General features: G+C 37.3%; 1 protein-coding gene across 1 annotated transcript in view; it reads right to left on the reverse strand.

The window, feature by feature from the left end:
* CLIC4 (chloride intracellular channel 4) overlaps positions 1-24596 on the reverse strand; it is a 70058-nt gene that overhangs the window by 27419 nt on the left and 18043 nt on the right. The window contains exon 2 of the mRNA XM_025446901.3: positions 5313-5422. Coding sequence (XP_025302686.1) covers positions 5313-5422 — 110 coding nt within the window. The remainder of the gene's footprint in view (positions 1-5312; positions 5423-24596) is intronic.

Below are 24596 nucleotides of genomic sequence, written 5' to 3' on the forward strand. Positions count from 1 at the left end.
TGTGTGTGTTCATGCATGCATATAGGAGCAGGGTTGGGGGGATGGAGGGAGAGAGAATCTGCTGAGTGCAGAGCCCCAGGTGGCCTCCATACAGGGCTCAATCTCACAATCCTGAGAGCATGACCTGAGCTGAAACTAAGAGTCAGATGCTTAGCCGAATGAACCACCCAGGCGACCCAAAAATTTCTATTTTTGAGTTCCTTTCAGAGGTATGATTTTCAAGTAAAATTCACACAAATCAAGAGAATGTTGGACACTGTGTGGCAAGTATGAAAAAAAGTTAACACCAAAAATCCTTTATTGGTTTCAGAATACTTTACTCCTATTAACTATTCTTCACTAGGTTTGTCATATTCTGACTAACGTCACCAACTGAACGAATCATGGATTCGCCAAAACATACACACCAAGGCCCCAGTTATTAAGCATTTGTCTATGTGTCCCAATTCAACCAGTTAAAGGATTTTATTTTGATTACATGTGATATACTGCTAAATCTTTATCTTTTTTTTAAAAAAGATTTTATTTATTTCAGAGAGAGAGAAAAAAAAAAAAAAAACATGCCCTGAGCAGGGTAGGAAGGGCCAAGGGAGAGGGAGAAGGAGACTCCCCACCAAGCAGGGAGCCCAATGTGGGGCTCGATCCCAGGACCCTGAGATCATGACCTGAGCCAAAGAGCCAAGCCCCCCAATCTTTGTCTACTTTAATGTCAATTTGCAGAGCAATCATGTTAAAACAGCACCCATTAAAAGGTTTCAAAAATACAGCTCCTATAATTCTTAAGAGATTTTATTAACACAGTTCAGAGTTTACACTGATAGGTTTAGAAAAACATTAACCAATAATCTATTTTTCCAATTCAGCTCTTAGTGACCTCAACAGGATCTATCATCTTTGAAATCATTTTGAAAAAGACTGCAAAGATGTGGCAGTAAAGCATGCTCTCTCTCTCTCTGTATGACTGTCCATATCTGTCTGTTTCTGTCCCCTCCCCCTCAAGACACACACACACGTATACATGTGATTAATGCATTTATGAGACACATATCTTGATTTGTAGGGTTAACAAGGGCTTCATGTAGGTTAAGTCAGCTTTATAACGGGAAAGAATGGAGTTTGTACTCTCCTGACTGGCCAAAAGCATGAAATGCAGGGTTTCTCTACAAGGCGGACCTGTTCCATTCCATTTAGTCTCTCTGTGTCATTCACGCTGCTGTCACTACCTGGATCCCTCAGTTTGTTGAAGACAGTTTTCAAAAGGATGGAACCACAGAGACACAATAAGGAAAGCAAACTACCTGAAGAATCCATTTAGAATCAGATTTTGTTCTGAGTTTACAAATGACTTTCAAGATATGCAGAACTATCAGTTTTATGGCCCTGTGGTAATATGTTAAATGGTTACAAAATTGTTAAAGTTTAAACTATCATAATAAGTTTCCAAAACTTTATGCTATTATATGGCAACGTACAAGTGAGTCCTACACAATACCTTACAAGTGGTATGTTGACACATGAAGTGGAAGAAAACCATTTGCAACAATGCAAAGGATGGGAGTTTCAGCATATAAGATGAAAATGGAAAAATGGAAGTAAACATTTCCCAGACTCTTTAAAAGCAGTGTTCTCCAATTTATTTCTTTTCTCAGAGAGCATCATAGAGGAGAGATTTTATTCACTGGTAATATAGCAGATACCTCTGCTTTTACAATAAAAAGCTAATTTCTTTCTTTTTTTTCTAAGATTTTATTTATTTGAGAGAGACAGAGTTAGCAACAGAGACAGCAAGAGAGAGCACAAGCAGGGAGGAGAGCCAGAAGCAGGCTCCCCACCAAGCAGGGAGCCCAATGCAGGGCTTCATCTCTGGACCCCAGGATCTTGACCTGAGCTGAAGGCAGATGCTTGACTAACTGAACCATCCATGTGCCCCTAAAAAGCTAATTAAAATTACCATTTCTACTCTCATTTCTCAAAACTAGAAAAGCTTACCTAATAAATATGTTACAAAATATGGCCACACTCAGTTATATCCAAGTCAGCATCTCAGGGGTGTGTGTGCATGTGTCAGAAAAATAAAGACAAGAGGGGGGTGCCAATTACTGTTGTCACATTTTCTTCTTTTTCTTCTCTTTGCCTGCCTTTCAGGCTTATCTGTGCTCTAAAGATGCTGATCATGGATTTAGAAATTTCTGGGCATAATGAAGGTAGCAGAAGTCTTCAAAGCTTCTCATCACCGCCACGCAACTATCAGCAGGAAGTATGATATAAAACAATGAATTCTGTTCAATAACAGGCCTGAACATGGTTTGATGAGTAGTAAAAAGTTCCTTGAACACTATTTAACATATAGTAGACACTGAAGAAGAAATGATAATTCTTTTCCTTCTTTTTTCCTGAATTTAAAAACAAGGTAACTGACCTCCGAAGATGAGGCATCTTACCCAATATGCTAGGAAATTCAGTGACAGGGCTCTCTCCACACAGACCCAGGTCTCCATCCCTAATCCACTGCTCCCCATTTGATGACATGTGATAACACCTTTAAATGTGCCCCAAATTTTAATATTTTTATTTATATTTATCTGAAGACTGCTAAAATGGTGGATATATTCCTTCTGAAGCCTGGGCACTTTTTTTCTTTTTTAACCTACAAGTTCTATAATACAATTGCAGCATGAACAGAAAATGAGGTTTAGAAATGACTCCCACTAAAGCATTAAGTCAGCACTTGCAGGCAAGCAATGGGAGATTGTTCCAGGCCTCACAGTGGTACATGAATACCACCAGCATAGTCATTAAAACCAATTGAGATTCAAAGAGAACATGTCACATGGTGCCAGAACTAGAAACTAGCTTGTTTTATGGATGAAATGTCATGTAACGATAATTTTCTCAGAGCACAGAGTGGGCCTCTAAATAGCTCTCAATTGAATCTTATTGCTCTCTACCGGTTTGTTCTGCGATCAGTACTCTTTACCAAGGAATTAGCAATTACCAGGAAAAGCAAGAAAATAAGCACTAGAGGCACTTTCTCCCCCATGGTTTTTATAAAAGCAGTTATACCTAAACTTTTAAAGTTCAGATTTTACGAAAGGTACTTTTTACTATGGAATGTCTTACTCTTCTGTTCAACTTTATTTTACAATGGTTTTTTGAGCCAATATTCACTCTCTTGAAATCTTACTCAAGATTATAAGTGTCTAAATTCATAGAAAAGGTCTGGAAGGATAAAGACCAAACCTAAATGCAGTGCTATCTGTGAAGGGGAAGTTGATGTCCAGGGTCTGGGGATGCAGGGGATTCATTATCATATACTACCTATATACTTTTAATTACCCTTGAGAAGCATATTTCAGATGTATCACAGACTTAAGATTTCTAGAGAAAACTAAAATATAGGCTCCGATTTTAAGTGCTCTCTGTTGATTTTACACAAAGCCCTAGAAAACAGACATCTTTGAATGGTGATACTGACTAATCAGGAAGTCCTGCAGCTTTCATCCTACTTCCCATGTGTCACTTTTCACATGAGGGGTATATTACTCTTATACAAATCCTCAAAAATCAGTCAACTTACAGAATAATGCCTTCAAGAGTTTGTACAGGAAAAGTGTAATAGCCATTCTGAGTTCACTTCCTTTCCTGAACCAAATTCTCCTCGTTCATGGCACTATCACTGGTATGGACCACAATCAAGCCCTGTGTTGAGCTGCTCAAAGAAGGCTTTTTTGAAGCATGGCAGTCAACTCACTTGCTCCAAGCCAAAAATGGAATAGAAAAAATCCGTGTATTTTTAAGACACAGTAAGGGTGTGTGCCTGGTAGCATGGTCTATTTTTAGAAGTTACATTGAGAAACTTCCTTTTTGAATGCATGTAGGAAAAAAACAGTAATAGAAGGGTAACTACATGAATTATTTCATTCTTATAGCAGCTCTGTCCTATATGAGGTAGGCAAATCTTTGAAAGAACCTGTAGTTTTAACTCTCACTATCCCCAGAGGCTTATCTCTGCATTCATATGCATAATGAAAGGGGTTCCTGGATGGCTTATTTTCAATAAATAAATCTTAAGTCTCCAAAATCTTAAATAAGTTCACTAGCAGTAACAATAAAGTTTAAGGAAAGGACAGAAGTCCAGGGAATGCTAGCCAACAACTGAGAATGGGATGACAACTCCCAGATAAGGCTCACTTGGTGACAACCCAGAAGTATACCATGCATGGATTCCATACCCATCAAGTGACAGCTTGCCCATATTTTTACCTGGACACTGTTCGTGACTGATATGCTTAAAAAATAAGCAACAAACCATATTGTTGCACTGGTGTCAAGAGGCATACATTTCCACTGCCCAAGCCTAGATTTCTTGTTAGTATAACTTTTCTTAACCCTTGATTTAAATCTCTTTTCCTGAAGTATGAATGTTCTTCACCTCAAATCTGTTTGCTAAGGAAGAACAGAAGCTCCTGAGTAAAAGGAGCTTACTATTTATCAGAGCTCTTCTCAGCCCTCTCCACTTTGGTCTATGGAGAGAAGGTAAGAAAGAACTCTTCAATGAGTAAGAACAATCACAGGGCGACGGATAACTGCTCTTATATTTAACCAAATAAGGTGAAAATCATGTTATAGAAAATTCCTACTACTCCCTGAAAAGTAGAATAAATGAAACAGACCACAGTGATATTCATTTTCCTAAAATCCCACTTTTGTCTTTAAGGAACCAGATAATATACACCATGTGTTTAGCACATTTTAAACCAGAAGTTGGGGGATCCCTGGGTGGCTCAGCAGTTTGGCGCCTGCCTTTGGTCCAGGGTGTGATCCTGGAGTCCCGGGATCAAGTCCCACATCAGGCTCCATGCATGGAGCCTGCTTCTCCCTCTGCCTGTGTCTCTGCCTCTCTCTCTCTCAGTCTGTGTCTCTCATGAATAAATAAATTTAAAAAATATAAAAAATAAAATAAAATGAAATAAACCAGAAGTTGTCTGCTGAGAAAGTTCTTCATAGCTCCACATTCACACTGGAAAGTCAAAAATTTCCCTGCATCCACACTAAAACTTAGCTTCCGATGCTGCTCTTGAAATTAAAGGTAAACACACAATACATTCTGAACAGCCAGTAAATGCGATTTATTGACATTGTGAGTTATGAATACTTATACAAGTTAAATGTATCCACAAATAAGCTGAACTTTAATAAATATATTCATTTCCTTTAGAGAACATATGCACACAAAGCGAGGACTAGGGAGAAGATCAAACTGAAAACAGCATATACTCAATTTAAGTTGATTTCAAACCATAAACTCTTACCTCTTCAGGTCCACGGTTGTGACACTAAATACAACTCCTTTGAGCCAAAGAATCATGAAGAGCCTCTGCGAAAAGGGGCAGTTTCCTATGCTTTCACCATCACTGCCAGCCTGGGAAACAGAAATCAACATTAAAAAACTGGGCCAAAGTAGTGATACTCTAAACAATAGACCTTTTTTGATTTATAACCAAGGGTTCAAGAAGACAGGAAAAGTTACATTATGGAAATAAGGGTGGAAACTCGGGTCTTTTATTCTGCTCTTTCATTTACCCCTCTCCTTAAAAATGGCCAATCTACTACAGCACTGTCCTAGAGAAATTTCTGGAATGGTAAAAATGATCTCTATTACCACTGTCCAATCCAGTAGTCATTTGTGACGTATGGTTCTTAAAAATGTGGCTAGTTCCACTGAATTTTTTTGTTTTTAATTAATTTTATGAAATAGAAGTCATTTCTTGTTCTATGAGACAGTATTCTTTAAAAGGCAACATAAAAAGGGAAACTTGCAGGTGTGTCTCTCTCCAGAGTTAAATAATCACCAACCCCCACCCATTTAAAAAAATGTTCATTATGAAAATCCCATATCCTGTTTCACGCATTCCTTCAAGAAGTAAGAAAATAATAAGATATCTTTTTAAAAGGTATCTGTAATCCTATTTAGTATGAATGGAGCGGTGGACGACTTCCCCGAGCTCAATGATGAAGTAGAATTTTCCTAAAAATCAGAGGGGGACAAATCTTTACTTCTGTCATGTATGCTCCCAGCTTACAAAGCAGGGATGAGGAAAGCAGGGAACAGGAACAGGGAAAGCAAGCCAGTATGCTGGAAGAGAACATTCTGACACTTTGCTAGGAAGCAACACAGCCCATTTCACCACAAAGTCTGTGGAAAAAGCCAGAAATAACTTTCAACAGCTCATTCAAAGATGCATGGTTCAAGTTTCTGTTTATCATCCCAAAGTAATTCTCAAAATACTCAGAAGCCACGTCAGTAAGATGCTTACATTAGTAAAGTTACTAATTCCTAAACTACTGGGGAAATAGGGTGGAGTAAAAAATAATAATAAAAGCAGTTACCTGACTAAATGTAATACAACTAACAAAATACATGGGCATAAAAGGAGGATCCCAGAACCCTACCCTAATCAGACAGGAGAGAGTTGCACAAGTGCACTTGGCTTTTTTTTTTTTTTTTAAATCATTCTTTATCAGAAACGAAACATACACAGAATTGTAACCAGGGTGAGTCATATTCATTTCTAGTACTGCAACTTGCACAAAACCTGACTTTTTGAAAAGAAGGCCTAGTTCTTAAACTTTCACATGATTAAGAATCATCTAAATAAACATTTTAAATGAAGATTTCTGGGCCTTAAATCCAAAGATTCTGATTCAGGAGAATTCCTGGGTGGGGCACCCTGGCACTGAAGGAGATCACAAGGCAAAGTGTCTGTACAACACACTGAGAGACACCGGTATGGGAAAGTCAGGATGATACTCCTTTAAAGCACAAGTCCCGGGGTGCCTGGGTGGCTCAGTGGTTAAGCATCTGCCTTTGGCTCACATCATGATCCAGGGGTCCTGGGATCAAGTCCCAAATTGGGTGCCCCACAGGGAGTCTGCTTCTCCCTCTGCCTCTGTCTCTGCCTCTCTGTGTCTCTCATGAATAAATAAATAAAATCTTTTTAAAAAAATAAATAAAGCACAAGTCTCTTCATAGCACTAAGTCATCCTATGATACAACGTAACAAAGTGGTACTCAAAGTTGCTTTTTTTGAAGATGCTGGCCATTCCAACACCTACAGGACACCGGTACCATACGAGTTTATCACAGATGATAAAAAGGTAAAATACTATCTTTCCATACTGCTTGATGATTTGTATATGTACACAAGGTTGTAGCTTTAGATAGTTAAATCTTATCATCATTCTTGTTGTTTTGTTTTCCCCTCTCGGTATTAGCAGCAGAAATAGAACTACAAGAAAATGTATACCAATTTCAGACTTACTGAAGAAGCAATAAAGTCTGGTAGACAAAGAACAAGTCTGACTCAATCTGTCTTATTCCATTTGTTTCATCTATAAAATGAACCATAATTTCCAAAGATGCCTGTCATAGTGTTAATTGTATCGGTAAAGAATTTGTAGTAAAGATGTTACAGGTAGGCACTTGGAAAGCTATTAAAACAAAGGCAAAGCTGGAGATAAACAGCGATTGGCTACAGATCAAAAATATACCACACCACAATTTCCTACAATGGTCTGCAGAGCATATGCTAGAGTATGGACAGAGAAATCTTGGGACATAGACACTGCATAACGACCTAGTCAAGATGCAAACTCCCCCTTTCCCATCACCTCCTTTTTCTACAATTTTCTAGCACATTTTACCAATGTACTCTACTCTCTCAGACATATCTGAAGCTTGTTACACATCTCCTACTCCTTATAAAACTATTCTTTTATGCACACAAATAAAAGTATGTGTACCCTTCAAGAAAGATCTGAAAAACTGCTATTTTAATTAACTACTCCCAAAACTCATAAAAATTCAAATAAGAAACATTGCCAAGTACAAGTTTTTCTGAACTTTTAATAGCATGAGAAGATTGGGAGCTAATAACCAGATAATGTTTTCATCAAATACAGGGAAACTGGAAAAATTTGGATTTCTAGAAGTCATAAGTCAAAAACTTCCTCCTTTAATGCATGTTGTAATAATAAAATTGCATTTCAACATTTCAATAAAATTCTACTCGATTCAAGGATCAAAATCATGCTCTTCAATATGAACTACATTGAACATAATTTACTGGCACAATTGAGGAGGATGTTATGGTAGAAAGCATTATACTCTGAAAATCAGGATACCTTTATTCTATACCCCCATTTTTTATTATAGCAATAAAAATATCAACACATAGGTATATCTAAGAATAGCATCTAAGTACACTTCTAAAAACAAGAACTTTACTTTTTTTTTTACTGCTTCTAACAGTACATTCATTATGTTAAAAGTAATCAAAAACTGAAACCCTGCAGAAAGTCAGAGTTCCCCTACCTTTGAACCATTCACTAGTTACTTATTCTTCCAGATTTTTATTGTGTGCATACTGCTTTTCTCTTTGAAAAATGTGATCACACTATATATAACTTTTTTATAATCTACATTATTTTATTCTCAATTTAATGTAATCAACCCTCCACCGGCTGTAATGTGCCCACCAGAATGGTGTCCCAGAGGGCCAGAGGGAGCCAGGGCTTTCAACCCCGCCAGCCAGAAAAATGAAGCCCTATTCCTCCCCACTCAGGTGGGGTCAGACAAGGCCCAGTATACAGCAGTCAGGACGTTCACCATCAACCAGAAGTAATGAGACTACCTCTCCTGGGAGTCAGGGGAGACTACATAAGGAACTGGAACTCCCACTCCTGCCTGGCAGGAATGAGGAGCCAGTCCAGGGGTATGGGTGGAGGCCACTGTAGATATTCATTCTCTATCTGTCTGTAACAAGGCAGTGTCATGCCCTTCTCCCCTCCCACTCTCCTCCAGAGCAGAGTCAGAGAAGTCTTACTGGAGTGCTAGAGAAGTTTAAACAAAGTTTAAACAAGATCCAGAGTCTCATAATATGAAAATGTCCAGGTTTTGATCAAAAATCACTTGTCATACTAAGAACCACATCAAACTGAATGAAAAAAGGCAATCAATAATGTCTGACACCAGTATGACAGAGGTTTTAGAATCTGCTGACAAAGATTTTAAAGCAGCCATAATAAAGGTGCTTCAATGAGCAATTATGAACAGCTTGAAACAAGTGAAAATACAGCCTCAGAAAACAAACAGAAGATGTAAAGAACCAGAAAGAAATTCTATAACTAAACAATTAAGTAACAGCAACAAAAAAAGAGCTCAGAGGATGAGCTCAACAGCCAAATGGAAGGGACAGGGAAAGAAAGAATCACTGAACTGGAAGACAGAACAGAAATGATAGCCCACTCTGCACAGAGAAAAGTAAACTGAAAAAAATCACACTTCCTATATATTTCCATATTTTGATGTCATCCATCTAACAGTTATTTTTGAAGGCTTCATTTATGCTATTCATCTAACAATTTCATTGGTATAAATTTATTTTCTAGAAACATTTATATAGATGCCCAAAGACACAAGTAAGAAGGAGGCATACTGAAGCACTGTTTGCAACTACGAACCACTGGAGACCACCCAAGGCCAACCACTAAACGATCTGTTCATTACCGACCACAGCCAGAGGGTAGAAGTCTGGGCTGCCCATGTGGCCTTTGTGCATGCATGGGCAGTCCGGTCATGGTTTTTCTCCGTGGTGTTTGAAGTAAAGCAGCTGTTGTCTGAAAGTCTTCTGTCTTAAGCTTAGGCTGCCTCTCTCCTGGCCCTCTGGCTAGAGAGGGCAGACAGACCTCTATTAGAGCTTGTCTGCATCTGTTGGTGCTTCCAGCTGCCAGCTCCTATAGCTCTGAGTCTGGGACAGATCAGGGCAAAAAAAAAAAAAAAAAAGACACTCACCTACTCTGCCTTCCCAGAAGTGGAAGTCTCTCAGAAGTATTAAATTCAGAAAGCAAAATTTAAAATGTAGAAAATGTGGTATATCCATACAGTGGAATAGTATTCAACAATAAAAAGCAATGAGGTATTTTGATATAGGCTGTACGTAGGATGAATTTTGAAAAATTATGCTAAATGAAAGGAGTTCATCACAAAAAAACACATATTATATGATTCTATTTATAGGAAATGTCCAAAATAGGCAAATCCACTGAAACAGAAGGAAGATTAGTAGTTACCTACCTAGGGCTTTTGTAGGGCAGGAAGGAAAGAAGGGTGGGGAATGAATACTAACAAATACAGGGATTCTTTTTTCTGGAGTGCTAAAAATGTTCTAAAATTGGACTGTAGTGATGGCTGCACAACTCTGAATATACTAAAAAACACTTCAAAAGTACACATTATACGGTTCATGAATCCTATCTCAATAAAGCTGTTTTAGATATACTGGCACAAATTACAAGTATAAATATACACATACTAGACAAGATTTTAATTCGGAATACATAGTTTTAATATGATGATTCATATTATACAAAAAACATACATGCCCATAATATTTTCTCAAAAATTAGAAAACCCAGGATGCCTGGGTGACTCAGCAGTTGAGCATCTGCCTTCAGCTCAGGGTGTGATCCCAAGGTCTGGGATGGAGTCCTGCATCAGGCTCCCTACAAGGAGTCTCTTTCTCCCTCTGCCTATGTCTCTGCCTGTTTGTGTCTCTCATGAATAAATAAAATAAAATCTTTAAAAAATATATTAGGAAGCCCAAATAAAGCAAAAACTTGAATAATCTCACTGACACAGATATAACCACCAATTTCCAGATAAAGGATGAGTCTTAGCATTCATTTAAGTTTTGTTCTTATAACAGGGGTAGTTTGTTTAACTTGCTTTCTGGGGTTCCTCGTACACACTATTCCTCACCCTCCTCCCTCCAGGCCTCTGTTGTAATTCCCAAATTGCTTAATACCAGTATTTAATCAGAAACTGGAAGATTAACTCCTACATTGCTAAATAGGGGTCAGTGGTTGATGCCATAAACATTTTAATGTTTTACTAATTCAAGGTTAAGGAATGGCTCACTTAGAAAACCTAGTTTAATCAGTTGTTAGAATAGTCATTTTAAAACACCCAAGAAGGTGAGCTTGAACTTCATTCCTCTCTATTTCTTTGTGTTTAAGGGACAGGAGTGGGGGTGATGGTGACTAGGGTAAGAAAGACAAACCTGAGAAATGAAGGCAAAAATGTGCTTCTGATGATTAAATTATTTTCCCTGACACATTTTCTAGGGAATACATAAAACAGGATGCCAAAAGAATAAATTTAAGAATTATTAGGCTTCATTTACCTTTAGGGTGGATTCTATCTAACTTAGCTATCTGGATACACAAAATGACTTGCTTTGACTGAGATTAACATAGAAGTCTCAAAACAACATGATAAATGGGCAAAGTCACCTGGTTTCTATTATTCACTTTTTCAGAGTTTTTCCTAAGTACATGCTAGAACCAGATTTAGAGTTCTAAAGTTTAATAAGCTATCATCCTTCTACGGAGTCTGCAAAGAATCGAGGAAACAATAAGGTTTAGAATCTGGATTTGAAGGCTGACCTCACTACTTATTAGACGTGTAATCTTTAGAAAGTTACTTAACATCTGTAAAACTTGACTTCCTCTACCATGTTATTAGGGGGTCAAATTAGTTAGGACACAAACAGTTCCTGGCACATGGTAAGAGTTTAGGTAAACGTTATTTGACCTTAAAGATATTTCACGGACTCAAGACCTAACAACGGGCTCTTCAGCACTTAGCCATTAGAATCCCTAGTTTTAAAAAAAAAAAAAAGAATCCCTAGTTACTTTATTTTTCCTGAAAATAAAGATTCATGTGCACAGTACAAATATCAAAAAGCTTGAAGGCTTACAATGAACAACTCCCTCCTGTCCCCCCTGGTTTTAGACCATTGTGCTGGTCTAAGCCCTTGGATGTGTTAACTCCTTCAGTTCCCCTTGACAATATACCAAGGTAGGTCATGTTATTGTTTCCTTTTTGTACAAGAGGAAAACTGGCCCAGAGAAGTCGCTTTTTCAAAGTCACACAGCCAGGAAGTGATGGCGTTACGTAAGTGGGGCTTAGTTAACTACCACCATCTGCCAAATCAGAAAATATAAGGATTAACTAGATGAATATAGCTGAAGAGTTTGTTTGGGGAGAGTAGAGAGTTCATTTTCAGAAAGATAAATGTTTTATGTGGAACTCAAACAGCCTAGCCCAGAGTTTCATCTAACCTTGGTAGTTGGGTATCCTCATGTAATTTCACACGAATCTGTTCTTCCCTAAATTGCACAGGTCCTAACCTGGAGAGTATACCTCAGGACTTGGTGATACCAATCAAGAAAATGGTAGCATCCAAGGTTGTTCCCATGCCCTAATAAAATGCAGATTGCTGGCTGCCTGGCCTAGTTGGTTGAGGGTGCCATTCTTGGTTTCAGCTCAGGTCATGATCTCCTGCATCATGGGATCAAGCCCCACGTCAGGCTCCATGCTCAGTGGGGAGTCCACTTGGGATTCTCTTTCCCTCTTCCCCTACTTCTCCCCCTGCTCACACGTGGACACACACTCTCTCTCTCAAATAAATAAATCTTTTTAAAAAAATTAAATAAATAAAATGCAGGTTACCAAGCCTTGTCTCCAGACATTTGGATTCAGTATATCTTTGGTGGGGTCCAGGAATCTGCAATTTTTAACAAGCCATTTCAAGCAATTCTAATTCTGATGCATACGGTGGGCAGACTATATTTTAGTAAACACTGACACAGAGGAAAAACATGCCAAAAAATAATGACTGGAAAGAAGTTTACTCCACAGTTAGACTTTGAATTCCTCGTGATGCCTTTTGGACTCTGCTCTTTGTAGACCAGCAACCTGATCACCATTTGTTAGATGCAGCTTTGGTAAATAACAGCCTCCTACTTTAAAGGAATACTACTCTATCTGTCCTCAAAGCAAGAAATATCAAGACTTAAGCCAAGCCAACCTAAAAGCTCTTTAAAATCTAGACACTCAGGGGCGCCTGGGTGGCTCAGTTGGTTAAGCAACCTACTCTTGGTTTCGGCTCAGGTCATGATCTGAGGGTTGTGGGATGGAGTCCCACATCGGACTCTGTGCCCAATGGGAAGTTTGCTTCTCTCCTTCTCTTCCCTGACCCCTCAACTTGTGTGCACTCTCTCTCTCAAATAAATAAAATCTAAAAAAACAAAAAACCTAAACACTCAAATTCAAGAATATTCTTATTTACACAAACTAAGAAGCAAAAGCAAAACAATGTAATAATGATGTTTCTAAGGGCTTGTCTTACAGGGCCAAATATAATGTTAAGGATATTATGGTGACACAGAGTCCTCTAGAGATCAACTTCTTTATGCTGTGGGATGGTTATATCTGGTTTAGAAGAACAATTACAAATTGTAATTACTATATTATATTACTAAGTGATTTGACTTGTCAGGAGAAAAAGAAAAAAAAGAAGAAAAGATTTTTCTGTGATGTTAGGGACATGAATCAATACCTAACCTGAAAAACAGGCTAGGTTTTCCACTTAGAAGCTTTATAAATTTATAAGTGGATAAGTCACTTAACCTCTTTGCCTTTTAGTTTTCCTTTCTAGAAAGGGGGGTCTGGGATGGGGGGTGGGAGGTTGGAAACTGCTTTACAGAAGCTGGTAACTATAATGTTGTGATACAAGATATATATTCCTACTCTTAGGGAATACACTGTATGCAACCTTAAAAGAAGGAGAACCTATGCTACAAATAGGGTAGCAAGTTAATAGGTAAACCAGGTAAAGGATGGTCTTTGTACTGTTCTTATACCTGCAATTTGAAAGTGTGAAATTATTTCCAATTTAGTGGTTTTTAAATTATTCATTTAGTTTTCACTTCTGTGAAAGTTTCTAACTATTACTCACTTTTACTGTGCCATCTATATATTATCTCCAAGGACACATAAAAATCAATCTTTTTAAATTAAAAATGTTTATTTCTTAATCATCCATCAACCATGTGAGGACCTACACTAAATACTGGAGATCTAGTGATGAGTAAGAAAAGACATGGTTCCTACCTTGGTCTACAAAGTTGAATCTCAGGAATTTAAGAATGTGAAAACACACTAAAAATGAAAATCATTACAGGATACAGTGTAACTCAAAATACATTCTGCTATGGGACTCCTGGATGGCTCAGTCAGTGAAGCATGTGACTCCTGATCTCAGGGTTGTGAGAGCCCAACAAAGGGTATAGAGATTCTTTAGAAATAAAATCTTAAAAAAAAAAAAAAATGCTTCCCAACAATTTGAAACCATACTTTAACATTTTATCAAAAGTGTCATAAACATCCCCCAGTAAATCATGATTTTGTGAGTTTCAGTTTTATGGGCTTGCCATGGCTACTCCCTTGAGTTGTGAATTCAGCTTTTAAACAGGAGACTTGATGTTCTCTTGCTTCAGACTAAATCACCAAATTGAGGAATCATTCAAAACTATCGAAAAATATGTTTTTGTTGTATTTTACTTTCAAATATCAAAAAATGAGGCAACTGAAAGTATAAACAAAGTTTATCATGCTTAACCATATAAAATAACCTAAAATTTATAGTTATTACTAAAGTCATAAAGACTCAAAGATACTTGAAGGTTCTTGGAGGAAATCACTGAAATACAGAATTTAGCCCAGTTTTAGCTAAATGTCATGATTTTGTGATACAGTTCTCTTTTTAAAGCTTCTTCCACTCACAACTATGGATAATTAAACCTGTCAAATGGGAAACAGAATTCATTTTCCAATAATTTCTCAGGCTAGTTCTATTTCCGTTAGTAAATGACCAAATTATGATTTAATTACCTAAAAGAGCTAATAAGTTAATTTAAAATAAAAAGAAGCCTGTAAATATGTGCAATAGTCTTTAAAACTGAAGTCTGTGCAAAAGTTCTCTATTCTCCTTTCCCTATATGCCTTCCCAATCCATGTTCTTGAGGACGCTATACCACGATTCCTTTATCCCTTCCCATTTGTCTGGTACAAGGCCACATGAACCTGGACACTTTTGTGACTCAAAATCACAGTATCTTCCACTGCCATACCTGTCCTTTACATGAAACGCAAACCTTATCTCTTAGAAACCTTTCTAGATCACTCTAGCCCAAATTAGTTACATGTCCTCTCAACTTCTACTCTGGCTTCTCAGACTCAGATGTCAACAGAAATCATCAGAAGATCCTGTTAAGATGCAGCTTCTGATTTAGTAGCTCTGAGGTGGGGCTCAAGCTTCTGCATCTCTTACAAATGTCAAGGAATAGCAAGCCTGTGCCCCTTATTTAACAATTAATATTGAGTTGCCCTGTGATCTCTTAAATTGTCACTATGTATTATTACTTTACTATTCATATCCCTTTAATGTATCTCCTGGGCTAAACTATAACTTCACTGAGATGGTGTACACTTTTTTTTGTCTTCCCATAGGACCTCATCTACTGCAGATGCCTTATTATTTATTAGCTTTCTACTGATTGCTAAAAACAAAAGCCTCTAAGTTACAAAGAATGTGCTTCAGGTTATCAGTATGGGGGGCGGGGGAAACACTATGTTAAATCTTTCTTATTAAAGCTTCTCAAAAATTTAGTTTTCCAGGTGAACTTGGGATAGAGCTAACAAACCACAGAAGCCACAAACTCCAAGAATTGCCTGCCCAACACCCACTCTCCCACTTTTTATTGCTGACAGAATTTCAATTTTTGATCAGGCATCTGTTCATCCTTCCCCCAAGATGATGGACCCAATCCCCCAAATTAGAAGTAAATCCTGACTAATTCTAAGCCAGTCATGATAGGTCCATTCCTCTTGCCAGTGATTAGTGGCAAGACCTGGGGATTAGATCCAATTCTAGTTGACAAGAGTCTCCTGAGAAAACTTTCCTGCTCTTAAGACCAAGACACCAGAAGAGGAAACCCTTGAATGTGAAACCTGTGGCTGCTGTGGCCAACCTGACAGAAGCCAGAGACTGCAAACACCACCAAAAAACAACAGAGCCAAGAAAATCACAAAGAAGGGAGCCAGACCTTGACATACTACACATGGGGCCGTCCTCTACTATATACTTCTTTCATTATATGTTTCCTTAGTGGTTAAAGCAATTTGAGGTAGTTTTCTGTTTTTCACAACCTTAAGTATTCCAAACATTCTCACCATTTATCTCCAATTATGAGCAGCAGGAAGAACAAAAACATTATATGGTAAGGAAAGAAAAAGTTCTCAATATAAGCTAAAGGAGATATAGTAGCCATTCCAGGGCTCTGGTTTGTTTACAATTAATTCTATATTCTATAGGCTGTAATTTAAACTTTGCTCTGGAATTTCAGAGTGCTGGGTAGCATTTGTCATTTATGTTCAAACTATAGGCTTTTTTCCTCATTCTCAGGACAGCTCACAGAAAGAACACCTTCTTGTCCAGGCCCCAGGTGTGTTTATTGGACATGCAACACACCCTTACTGAGGACACATTATCTCCCAAGCCCTGGGAGGGGACACTGAGTAAACAACTGTGAGTGAGTCAGATAAGACCTGAGGCCTCCTGAAATTTAGATTTCTGTGAAATAAACAAGGTATCAAGTTAAAAACTGTATACTGCAATAAGTGCCAAAAGGGAAACAGAGTACTAAGAGTAAGGATAAGGAGCACCTACTTTAAATAAGATGATCAGAAAAGATCTCCTAGGCCTACAGAATGAGAAGGAGCTAGCCGTGCAAGACCCAGTGGAAGTAGGAGAGTGGTGTTGGCAGGGGCTAGATCATGAAAGATCTTCTAGACCATATTCAGGAGTTTGAATTTTCTGTTTACAGAGAGAATATTTATTTGCTTATTTGAAATGTTTACCAAGTGCCTACTGTGCAAAAAGAGATCATTTAATACAATGGTTAACAAGGACTCTGGAAGCAGAGTGTCTGGTTTGATATTCTACTTAACCTACTATGTGATACCGGGTACTTAACCTCATGGGGACTCTGTTTCCTTATACATAAAATGAGGATTACCTACTTCATAGTTAGGAGATTAAAGGAGTTAATATGACAATTCTTAAAACACTGCCTAGCATCTGGTAAGTGCTCAGTAACAAAGTATGTGCTAAGTAGAGAACAATTTCCTGACTTCATGGAGCTTGGGGGAAATGCTAGAGAATGGGGTAATGGAATACCACTGAAGGGTAGGGGCATATTAGGGCAAAAATCCAACTTCCATTTTAAGACAATAAATAATACTTGCTACCATATGGAGAACAGGCTGGGGACATAAAGCTGGTGAAGAATGTACACTAGGAGACTTGGAATGTGGCTTAGATTCAAGGCAATGGAGTTAGAAAGAAATGCATGGATTAAATTGAACTGAGAGGGTACAATCCTAAAGACTTGTGATGATTTATACGTGGGAAGTAAAGGAAAGAAAGTAATCAAATAACTCCAAGTTTACTGGTTTGAGCAACTGTGTAGAGGAAAGCCTCAAGATAAGGGTGGGGGTGTGCCTATACTTTGCTGGAAAAATAGAGAAATCCTTTCAAGAAATAACCATACATCATCTTGGTTTAAAAATATTTCTTAAGTGTGAAAGGCCACAAACCAAAATTGACATTGATGATCACATGACACACTTTAGGGGAGGTGGAGACAGTTGTATTAACTTTATACCTCTCTGTACTATTTTGTTTTTCCTTCTTTTGTGAGGGAAGGATTTAAGAAAATTATAAAAGAAAATGTTCAAAATGTTTACACATGACAATCTTATTCCTGTCCCTAACCACTGCCAAGATACTAAACTGCTTAAAGATGACAGAACTTATTTAGAATGCTTCATTTTGCTTGAAAAAATGCTGAATTCAAAGTAATCACTCAAAATGACTAGCCTAAATAAAGTAGGGAATGAATGACAATTGAAAAAGATTCTATTGAGTACTTTTTGTTCTGTTACATATTTGAAGCACATACTGAAAATGAAAACAAAGGCTCTAATCTATACTCAAATCAAATCTGAAATGCCTCAGCTAGAATCGTTTATTAAAACAGTGTCAGGTATACAATGACCAGACTTTCCACTTCAGCACAGCAGAACTATAACAAAAACAATTTCTGTTGAAATGTTTAATTTACATTCACCCACCAAAATCCTAAGATAGAAGGAATAAAGTCTATTACTTCTTCAGAGCAAATTACATACCATATATAATTTAAAATACTGAATGACAAAAAAGAAAAAAAAAAGGTAACCAAAAGCAGAATCCTTTTTCCTATCTGGATCAACCTTGATTCTACTCCCTGTATAGGAATCAAATAGAACAAATGAAAATGTCACCAAAGTAGCCTAGAAACAAGTTAACAGCTACTGTTTAATTCAGTAGTTTGTATCTCACTTGATATGCACTATTATGAAAATGTTTTATATATGTTAATACAATAACCATATGAAGTGAGATACTGCTTTCTTCATATTTCAGAGGAAAGTAACTCAAGTAACTAAGTAGTAGAAGAACTGAAGTTTGCTGTCTGAGGTTCATGCTATTAAGCACTTTTACAATTTCCTACACCAAACCAAGGTTAAAGAGAGATGCTGGAATCTTAGCTGCTTAATCTCATGATTTTACAGTACAACCACCATCCCATTCATATGGACATTACTACCAAGTAAATGAAATTACCTAAACTACAATCAATATAATATAATCTACAACTTTTATTTCAAATTTTCTAGTAGCCATATTTTTTAAAAAGGTAAAAAAAAAGAAACAGGTGAAATTAATTTAAATATTTAATTCTACATATCTAAAATATAATTTCAACACATAATTGATATAACAATAATATTCTTTGCACTAAATCTTTGAAATCTGGTATAGATTTTATAGTACATCTCAATTCAAACTAAACACATTTCGAGCACCCAACAGTCACATATGCCTAGTGGCTCATATTGGTCAGCACACGCCTGGAGAACAAGCCTCTGTACAACCAACACCAGTTAACACCAAGACCATGTACTAAAGGTCATGTACCTAGTCTCATCAACTCAACATTCAAGTTCTCAGAAATTATTTATTCTTATTCCAAACAAATTTTAACAAGTTTATCTGGCTTACCAAACTACAACAAAAAAGTTAAGGAAATGGGCTGCATCAACAGAGCTAAGCTGGCAAAGGAAGAAAGAGAAAACACACACAAACACACACATGCATCCATGCATGCACACACACAAAAGAAATCTAGATTCAAAAAGCCTAATAGCTGAGGCCACTTAACAGAAAGGCAAAACTAGTCTTCCATACCTCAACAGTTCCCCAGGCCATTGTGGCATTACTGAATTCATCGGAACATTAATGGGCACTTAAATTCAGCATTCTAAGAAGTCAAGGAAGCATTGATATATTTTAGAAATGTGTTCATTTAGGAGCACTTAGGTGGCTGAGTTGGTTAAGTGTCTGACTTCCACTCAGGTCATGATCTCAGGGTACTGGGACTGAGCTCCTCATCAGACTCCACATTCAGCAGGGAGCCTGCTTGTCCCTCTCTCTCTACCCCCAACTCCCGCTTGTGCATTCACATGCATGCTCTGTCTCTCTCAAATAAATAAATAAAATATTAAAAAGAAAACTTCATTTAAAATCAGTTTGATTAAATTTTTTTAAATGAAACTAACGATATACTATGTTGGCAAATTGAATTTTTTTAAAAATTAAAAAATAAAATCAGTTTGAGAACTCTCTGTACTATCTTTGCATTTTTCCTATAAATCTAAAAACATTCTACAAAAAAATAAAATAAAAATAAAATAAATAAAAACATTCTATAATTATAAAGTTAACCTTAAAAAAATAATTTGAGGGTCATTTGGCTGGCTCAGTTGAACACATGACTCTTGATCTTGGGGTTGTGAGTTCAAGCCCCATGCTGGGTGTAGAACTTACTTTAAAACCCTTTAAGTAAATAAATAAATAAACAGGAGCATCTGGGTGGCTCAGTTGGTTAAGCATCTGCCCTTGGCTCAGGTCTTGACCCCAGGCTCCCTGCTCAGCAAGGAGTCAGCTTCTCCCTCCCCCTGCTCTTATACTCTCACTCCCTCTCAATCTCTTTCCCTCTCAAATAAATAAATAAATAAAATATTTAAATAAATAAACAAACAATTTGAGGCTTTTGGTATGGCCAGAAGTTCCCATAGATCAACCTTCTGCCCCCATAACAATGATAACTTCTAGACCAAAGCAATCACTTGACAGCACCAGAGAGTAAACAAAAGTAGGAAGATGCTGGAGGGGAACTGACATTTGGAAGAAGGGACAAGTTTCCCCTATTTTTATCTTTTAATAACATTTTGAAGAAGGGACACATTTGGAAGAAGGGACACGTTTCCCCTATTTTTATCTTTTAATCTTGGGCCATGCAGAGCAGCTAAAACCCCAATGGTAAATTCACAGTTCTGCTGGATAGAAGAACTGTGTTCAGAACAACCATCACCACAGAAAATAAGGTAGAAGACCATAAAAAAGAGAGCCAGAGAACAGCAGCCCTAAAATCTGCATAAAACTTTGCCCAAATATCTAGCTAGTCCCTGACATATACATGCACAGTACAGATTCCAAGCAGGACAGCTAAAAGAACTACACTGAAATCTGAGTTGTCACCCACCACAGGGGAAAGAGTTTTGCAGTTTGAGTTCTGAAAAAATTAAGCTGACTTAATTACCTTAAAAAAAAAAAAAAAGGCAAAATCGATACTCTTCAGAGGAACAAAATCCAAAATTTCTACAATTTGTCATTCACAATATCCAGAATCCAATTCAAAATTATCCCCCACAGGAAGAAACAGGAAGATGCAACCCACTCTCAAGAGAAAAAATAATCAAGGAAACACACCCTAAACTGACCCAAACACTGTCATTTGCAGGCAAGGATTTTCAAGTAGTTAATATAACAATGCTCAAGAACAGAAAAGAAATATATGCTCAAGATGCCCAGGTGGCTTAGTTGGTTAAGCATATGCCTTCAGCTCAGGTTATGATCCCAGGGTCCTGGGATTGAGCCCTGCATCAGACTCCCTGCTGAGTAGGAAGTCTGCTTCTTCCTCTGCCCCTCCCCCACAGTTCATGCTTGCTCTCTCTCTCAAATAAAAATCCTTTAAAAAAATTTTTTTTTCTTTTCCTCTCCTGCTGCCCCTCACCTTAAAAAAAAGGTTTTAGAAAGAAAGAAATACAGGCTCATGATAAAGAAAGATAAAAAAATGCCAGCAGAGAAAGACTGAAAATAGAAATTTGAGAACTAAAAACACACTATCTGAAAATTTTTAAAAATCATTATTTGGGCTTAGCTTAACAGTAGAATAGAGAAAAGAATGAAGGGTCTATGAATGTGAAGACAAAGCCAAAAAATTAATCAGAAGAATTTTTTTTTAATGTGAAAAAAATCAACAGGGTTTCGAAGACCCATGGGAAAATATTGAAAGGTTTATATTTTAGTTAAAGTCTCAGAAGGAGAGGAAGAGAAAGAATGAAGCATAAAAATTTACAAGAAATAGGGGATCCCTGGGTGGCGCAGCGGTTTGGCGCCTGCCTTTGGCCCAGGGCACGATCCTGGAGACCCGGGATCGAATCCCACGTCGGGCTCCCAGTGCATGGAGCCTGCTTCTCCCTCTGCCTGTGTCTCGGCCTCTCTCTCTCTCTCTCTCTCTCTGTGTGTGTGTGACTATCATAAATATAAATAAATAAATAAATAAATAAATAAATAAATAAATAAATAAATAAATAAATAAAATAAAAATTTACAAGAAATAATGACCAAACTTCCCAAATAAAGACAAATTTACAGATTCAAGAAGTTTCATGAACATCAAGTAGGATTAATATAAAGTCACACCCAGATACATGATTAAAAGCTAAAGAGCAACAAACCAAAAAAAAAAAAAGAAGAAGAAATGAAGAAAGAATTTAAAATAGCTGGGGAAAAAAACCCACAACACACTGCATACAAAGGAAAAATGATAGGAATGACAGCTGAATTTCCATCAGAAATAATAGATGGCAGAAAACATGGAGCAACATTTTTTAAATGCTAAATAAAAATATGTAGAATTTGAATATCTGGAATTTAAATGAGTGAATGTCTGGAATATAGAAAACTAATAATATATGCCCAAATTAACGCATGATTAGGAGTGCCTGGGTGGCTCAGTTCGTTAAGCCTCTGACTCTTGGTTCTGGCTCAGGTCATGATCTCAAGTTCTTGACTTCCACTAGCCATCACTGAGCAGGGAGTCTGCTTCTCTCCTCCTTCTCCCTTTCCTTTTCCCTCCTCCCCCCATTTCACACCCTTTCTCTCTCTCTCTCTCAAATAAATAAAATCTTTTTAAAAAGTAAACAAATCAAAAAGTAAACAAATCAATCTAAATAAATAAATCTTAATTACATTACTAAAAAAAGTATGTGCCCTTTACTGTTATTTACACTTTGGTCACATACGAAAAAAACGTATCTCCAATTTTTTCATTGTCTAAGACTCACTCTTTTACATCTTCTAACCAAAGATAAATTCACTAACTTCCAGAATCTTCCTTCATCAGTCGAAGACAAACCTGCTGGGATGGCAGGGGGTGAAATTCTTATGGAAGTCAAAACAGCAGCCGGTTTTCCTAAGGGCAGTTAAAAAATATACATGTTGTAGTATAAACTAGATTCAGAAAGAGACCTGGGAGTGAAAGAAAATTTCCTCCCCCATCTGTGTTTATGGCAGCTACCTGATTTAGTGGATGAAAGGTATTTCTCTTTATCAACAAGTTCCCAGACCTAGAAATTCCACTAAGAGTTCAGCAGTAGAGTCAAAAATCCAATTTCCCCTTTTATAAAAAATCTAAATTATCCAGGAAGTTCTTTTTTAAGAGATTACACTTTAAGTAAGCAAAATAAAAATAAAGAATTCAGAGGATAAACAAGATACGTGAGCAACTTTAAAAACAGAATTACATGATATGATTACGCACAGAAAACTGGCTATAAAGACACACATTACAGTTCTGTTTAATAGCTAAATTTTGGACCTGTAAATAACTAAGAACAGTGGATTAATAATAATGAAAAATTGCAATCAAAAATGCTAATTTTAACATAAAATATTAGCAGTCAATAAACACACAAAAGAATGAATCTTTCTCTGGTATCTTATTCTGGATTATCTATGTTTAAATTTTTCATTCAAGGGATCTCTGGGTGGCGCAGCGGTTTAGCACCTGCCTTTGGCCCAGGGCGCGATCCTGGAGACCCAGGATCGAATCCCACGTCAGGCTCCCGGTGCATGGAGCCTGCCTCTCCCTCTGCCTATGTCTCTGCCTCTCTCTCTCTCTCTCTCACTGTGTGCCTATCATAAATAAATAAAATAAAATAAAAAATAAATTTAAAAAAAAAAATTTCATTCAAATATATTACAAAATATTTTTTAAATAATATACTCCACAATGTACTTTAGCTATCAAAAGTTAACATTTAGAATGCTTGTCTTTTTTTTTTTTTTAAGATTTTATTTATTAATCTGACACACAGGGATGCCTGGGTAGCTCAGTGGTTAAGCGTCTGCCTTTGGCTTATGTCAAAGGGGTCCTGGGATCCCGGGGTTCTGGGATCAAGTCCCACATCAGGCTCCCTACGAGGAGCCTGGTTCTCCCTCTGCCTCTCTCTGTGTGTCCGTCACGAATAAATAATAAAATATTTTTTAAAAATTGACAGAGAAAGAGAACACAAGCAGGAAGAACAGTAAAATGAGAGGGAGAAGCAGACTCTCCACTGAACAGGCAGTCCAATGTGAGGCTTGATCCCAGGACGCTGAGATCATCACTTGAGCCGAAGGCAGATGCTTACCTGACTAAACCACCCAGACATCCCTCTGGTCTATCTTCTTAGCTGGCCTATAATAAATTTCAAACATCTGAAAGTACAAGATAGCATATTTATTACTGAAATATTTTTGCCATTTCAATGCACAGGTGCCTTAAATATGATAAAGGCAAGTTCTAACCTAGAATAAATAGTTCTGTATCTGTCTTGTTTAAACACAACAAATAAAATCTTCCCTTTATCTTTCAGGCAGATAATTTGGAAAAATAAAACATACTCTAGGGGCACCTGAGTGGCTAAGTCAGTTAAACATCTGCCCTCGGCTCAGGTCATGATCCTAGAGTCCTGGGATTGAGTCTGTCTTGGGCTCCGGGAGGGGAGTCTGCTTCTCTCTCCCACTCTGCCCCTCACCCACTCATGCTCTCTCTCTTGCTCTCTCAAATAAATAAATCTTTAAAAATAAACATATTTCTCATTAAAGAATTCACTCTTGAAATATTCTTCATTTTCCTGACAAATTGCCCTCATTATCAAGAGAATTTTTATTACTTCCATTTATATTTGTTTTCTAATAAACTGCATCTAATTATGAGACTGTAATTGTCTAGATCTGACTGAAATTACAAGTCTCAATTTTCTGTCTGGACCTGGATACCCAAGACTAAAGCTACTTTGGTACATACAATAAATCCGGACTAGATTGGACATTAGTTTTAAGAAACACACCCACTTCACAGATGAGAACAACAATTTGAACCTGGTCTTCCAGTTCTGTAATTTGAAGATTCTA

Source organism: Canis lupus, chromosome 2 (assembly GCF_003254725.2).
Source record: "Canis lupus dingo isolate Sandy chromosome 2, ASM325472v2, whole genome shotgun sequence".
NCBI classification, from domain to species: domain Eukaryota; kingdom Metazoa; phylum Chordata; class Mammalia; order Carnivora; family Canidae; genus Canis; species Canis lupus.